The 5,638-nt window shown below is 43.1% G+C and overlaps 1 protein-coding gene across 1 annotated transcript in view; it reads right to left on the bottom strand.

Moving 5' to 3' along the window:
* Positions 1 to 5,247, bottom strand: part of SARC_03259 (hypothetical protein) — a gene marked incomplete at both ends in the record, with an annotated part of 11,579 nt that extends 6,332 nt beyond the window's left edge. Inside the window, 5 exons of the mRNA XM_014302962.1 lie at positions 216 to 736; positions 1,361 to 1,735; positions 2,316 to 2,541; positions 3,094 to 3,257; positions 4,840 to 5,247. Coding sequence (XP_014158437.1) covers positions 216 to 736; positions 1,361 to 1,735; positions 2,316 to 2,541; positions 3,094 to 3,257; positions 4,840 to 5,247 — 1,694 coding nt within the window. The remainder of the gene's footprint in view (positions 1 to 215; positions 737 to 1,360; positions 1,736 to 2,315; positions 2,542 to 3,093; positions 3,258 to 4,839) is intronic.
* Between the last annotated feature and the right edge of the window lie 391 nt (positions 5,248 to 5,638).

The following is a 5,638-nucleotide window of genomic DNA, read 5'->3' as shown; positions in this document are numbered from 1 at the left end:
ATATAAATAATATATATATATATATATATACATATATATATATACATTTACTTGTGCATATATACAAATATATCTCAATGAATACATACATATATCGTCGCATTTGTGTTAGATATGTGTAGATATCTTACATATCATTCATGTGTGGAAAATTTCTATACGCACTTTTAAATATACAATTCTCATATTTGGCACAGAGTGCAAAAAACAGTCACCTGTTGCGAACAGTCGCACGGACCATATCCAGACGTGAGGTGCTTGGCCTGAACAAAGCAGTTCGCAAAGCAGTCCGCGAATATGGTTGTGGTGGTACACCTACAGGCACAGGCGTGGGCCGCAGTGTGCGTCTCTGGCTGAAGGCAGTCTCTCGTGCATGGATACTCACTTGCATGTGGGCGAGTGCGTATGTGTGTGTTTGTGTTCCTATTTGGCCGTCTATGCCCCTCTCTGCTGCATTTACGTTAGCGGGAGCATTCGGTGCCATAGCCTGGTACGTATGAGTACCCGGCTGCCTGGTGTGCGCTAGTATTGTCGTGCGTATCAGAGAATTCACACGTGGTCGTATTTCACCAGGTGTGTGTAGGGGTCTGTACAACGATGTATCTGTATGTCCTCTCTCATGGGTGTACTCCATAGCGTCCATTGCCATATAATCGTTTTCATTACAGAATTGGCCTATGTCTCCGTCTTCATGCAGTGCACCAGTACGTTCGTTGATACTGTACAAACGCACACTCTGCAGACCAACGATAACATGGATACACAGCCGGAAGGTTTAGAAGCGGAGAGTACAAGTCATATCTGACCTAGCCATCACTTATGCAGCATTCGCGACTATCTAACGGCAATACTTGTCGGACGCTTTGCATGCATGTGCGTCGGCGTCGTACACGGTTTCGCATGTATTTGTATGCGTTGGCAACTCACAGTGGAAATGGTTTGTCTAAAGAGTTTAGGGTTTTGAATAGGAGAGCTATAAGTACGTTTCCAGATGAAAAAATCGAGCGCCACATATCTGTGCGCGTGTGTACTATTTGTCGTCGAAACAAAAATTGCACCTGGGAAAATGTACATGAGAGAAATGGTCCATGTATCTGTTTAATGAAACGACAGTAAACCTGTACATATTTAGTAGCATAAAAGGGTGAGTTTTTTAATGAAGTACCAATTTTTCAAACAAATATATAGCCGTGTACGAGTCTGTACTATCCTGCATAAATACAAAGTCTATATGGGTATATACATAGCTATGTAAGTCTCTGCATACGTGTCCTGAAATCGTATTGCCAATAACCCTACATTCAAAAAAGTTATTTCTACCAGACACAAGTCAGAAACAATCCTATAGCTCGCCCCTTACCTGCTTGCACAGAGAGACTATGGTCAGCGTGTATTCTCTAAGATGCGGTCCACACCCGTAGTCACTCAGCACGATGTTGTCCAGTGGCAGATGGGTAGTACTCACTACACGTGCGATCTTTGTACATACCACGTGTATATTGTAGTGTCTCAAAGGTCTGAGCATGACATTGCTATTTATAGGCCAGAATTGAACACGACCGTCGCTCCGCAGCCGCTGTAAGTATTGGGCTGGTCTTGGTTCGTTGTACATACTTAATTCCTCCTCAGTCAGTGCAATAGTGCTCATAAGAACAAGGTACTTGTCGTCGGGCGTGAACAGCCCAATGTCGGGGCACAGCTTCTCTCGGGAGATGCTTGCGTCTCGTGCATTATTCTGCAAGGGAACAAAGCAACTTTCTGTTAATTGAATTACATGTAGGGTAGACACCACAACACTACCGCCGTTTCAAATCGCAATTGCCATGCTAAAGTCACCACCAATCACGCATTATATACACGCGCCACCTCGATGTGTCCGTGACAGAAAATAACAGTGAGCTTTTAGTCTAATTCTAGGGGAAGTATACACCGGTGTCTTACAAACCTGTACAAACCATACAATAATTTTCAATCGCAACGGTGGACATAGGAGCGTATGCATGCGTATATGAATTCTTTACTCCCCTTTTTAACTTTCCCCCTCTGTAACGAACCCTCAGTAGAGGCATTCTATCACAGATAGCTGAGCAGCGTTCATGTCCATGCTAGTTATCGTATGTTGTATCCTCTCTGGCCGCGTGTGCTATCAAATAGAGTCTCTCCAACTGGCACTATTCTGCTAACTTCACAAAACAAAGACCTCCAGACTCAAATCTGTACATAGGCGTGCTTCATTTATATATCGATAACAAAACCCACCGGACTCGATCCTGTACATAGGTGCACTTCACAGTTATGTAGATAATAAAACTCACCCTAGGGAGGCCTATAATCGAGCTCCGTCGGAAGAAATTAGAGAAGCACTTGAATGTTGGCTCAGCCCCTGTGGAAGTGTCGCGAGGACCGCAAGCTACCGAACTTTGTGGCCATGTGAAGTGATGCAGAGTTATGCTACGCTTGGACTTGTCGAACGACACCAAGTACTTGCCCGTGCGGCTGAAGCGGCTGAGTGAGGAATCTTGGTCGCGTGTGATGCCGCGTCTGAAGCGGTAGCAAGTGCGTGTGGAACAAATTATGAATGTTATGGACTGATTGTATAAATATGAGTCAAAGTGGACCTACCTGAATATACGTATACATTCATGCCAGTTTCTCTATTGTATGGTAGAGGTAGGCAAAATCAGAACAATAGAAAATCGGGTTCAAGCTTGAGAGTCTATGCTGCTGCGAGAACCCACAGTATCTGCGTGGAGGCCAGATACGCCAACTTTACAATCCGCAAGATGCATCAGCGACATCGATCGCAACTTAGGTTGGCAGGGTATTCGACGTATATGGGAATTTGGTCAAAATTATGGTTCTTGCACTGCTTGCACAGTCCTAGACAAAAGGTTGTCAACTTGTACAAAAAGCCATTTCATGCCATAGTCACAGAATAATGGGAAAGCTATAATGAGCCAACCAGAACTGTATTAGGTCAGTCACAGTCCACTACGATCAAGCAATATAGACATGAGCGTTTCATAACATCGGCCATACTAATCAAAGTGTGTAACTCAAAAACAAGGGCCCCAGCGCTCCCCTAGAACTTACGCCTGTGTGTTGGGCACCACATTCTGGTACATGCTGCGTGTGCCATGGTAGACGCTACTTCGCATATGCCCTGGCCTCCCCGAGCAGATTGTTTGGCGTTGCATAACCTTCGTCCACAAGTTTGCGGACTGCTTTGTGGGTCGCCGATACCATGCGCTGGGTCTCTGTAGAGAAGAATTGGTGACGAACTCTTAAGGCAGGCGAACTTTATTGCTTGTCTGAGATCTGAGGGCGTCTAATATATTGAGTTGTAATACAAATTGCCTTGTGTACTAGGTCGTTAAGACCATGTGGCAGTGGCAGATCTGATGTGGGAATTTTAACATTGATATGAATCCAGGATGAAAATACGTTCAATAACTTTATGGATAGATTGGCGGATTGTCGGGAAGAGTCCCAAAAGCATGTACTTGGTTTATAGACGAAGATCACGATTTGAATGTTTAGGATCAAGGGTGGCTATCAATCCCAGACAACACTCCAATTCTAGTGACTTGCTGGAACTGTCAAAGAAACTAGGAGTCTGAAGTTTCCTGATATTTTATCTTGTCTACTAACCCGCTACAATTGCAGGCATCAAATGACAAGAAAAGCATCGGAGATCGTGTTTTAGGTGCATTTGTAGGCTTGGATGTGCCAACCTTCGAATACGCTAAAGTAACAATTAACTGTCGCCAGTCCTATACTGCACGTTTACCTTTGTGTTAAATTTAAGACCTATGACCCGGAGACTTCCGATGAGAGTGGAGGGTGAATATGCATGCACTAAGCACCACTACTAAACGACCGGGATACACACAACACAAATATCCCGTTCTGAAGACATGTAATAACGAGGCAGCTTCCACGCAATCTTATAGAAAGTACAAATAGATGGACAAACAATTATTTCTGAATTTATGACAATATCACTTGCAAATAGTAGACCAAATTTTAGATATTCAAGAATCTTCACGAATTCTGTTTGTAGATTGAATATGAAACCGAATATGATGCACAAATAGCAAAATATCGCAGTCTTGTATTAATCTGCCATTCTACACCACCTCTCCGTGCTAGAATGGCGTCGGATGTAAAGATGAGTAAGCTGGCTTAACGAGACAATGATTTATTACGATACCCAGAGCCTCCCGTGCACACATTAGAAATGATTGATATACTGCAGCCAATGCCGCTTTCTTTGGAACGCTCTTTATTGACGTTTCATTCAAATTTGGATACATTCACCATATGTGCACACGCTGTCGCATTCGGTCGGTTTTCGTTAAGCTTCAGTGAATTCGTGGATGAGCTCGTAAACTGTCTAGTCGTCTTGATTCAAGGGTTCGCAAAATTCGAACGCACACATTATGGAAGACTGTACACACACATATACCGTGCAGCCTCTAAAAGGTTCGTCGTGGTTCCAACCAAGCAACGCTCATACAACTAAGCTGATCATTTGTATACAATTCTGCGCCGAAGCCAAGAAACATAAACAGTTCCCACCGTCGCCACAGCTCCACGATCGAGCTAATCTACGCCTATAGAGCGGTAAGATATGTAGACACGTACTCTCCGTCGTAAGCCACACGGAAAGTCACTGCTACAAAATATGAAAACTACCAAAACCATACAGACATGATTGCGACTGGCAACATTCCCAACATATCATTTCACTAGCCGAATTCGTACCTCGCATGCTGCAACAGACGCACACAAGCACAACAGACCTCCACAGTGCCAAAATTTCAGTTATCTGCATACCTTGGTCAGGCAATCCTCACTGACAGTCGTATGGTTAACGCTGGCAGCACAAGCGACACAACGGCGTTGTCCGTAGGCTCGTTTAGTTGTCTGTGCGGATGACTGTTCAGGTGTGCTTCTGAGCGTGATCTGTTTGCGATGAAGCATAAGCCTGTCTCCTGTATGTATTTCCGTAGGTGTAGCCCCTTGTACACTACTAGTATTCCACTGCGTGCTCGGTTCGTGCGTGTGATCGGTCGATTGCATGTGTGCGCTGGTGCTTCCGGGGTGCAGGTATTCAACGGGATTATGTCCAGGTTCTGAACTCTCATCCTGACTTACCAACCACGTCGAAGCACCACAACTCACGCACACACCCCAATCGGAACGGCTATCCATGACAGTGCCTAGGTCAACCAGCGTAGTCATTATGGTTTCATTACCCTGTTATTGACTTCAGTGTACGTGCGGAGTTGGAATTGACATAGTCGGAGAAGTACCCCTGATGGGCGTATAGGCCATCCTGGCGCTGTTCCTTGTGGATTATTGGTGGATGCTGCGGATGATACGGGTAAGGACAGAACTGACATAAGATAAAAGTTATCAAAAAGCGTACAAGAACGTACTATATATATATATATATATATATATATATATATATATATATATATATATATATATATATAATATATATATAATAAATAATAATAATATATAATATAATACTAATATATATACATATATAGTATTATATATACTAGTATATATATTTATTATATATATATATATATATATATATATATATATACTATACTATATA

This window comes from Sphaeroforma arctica (genome assembly GCF_001186125.1).
Source record: "Sphaeroforma arctica JP610 unplaced genomic scaffold supercont1.162, whole genome shotgun sequence".
Classification (NCBI taxonomy): Eukaryota; class Ichthyosporea; order Ichthyophonida; genus Sphaeroforma; species Sphaeroforma arctica.
The sequence above is the reverse complement of the archived record's forward strand: the minus strand, read 5'-3'. Positions and strand labels throughout refer to the sequence as shown.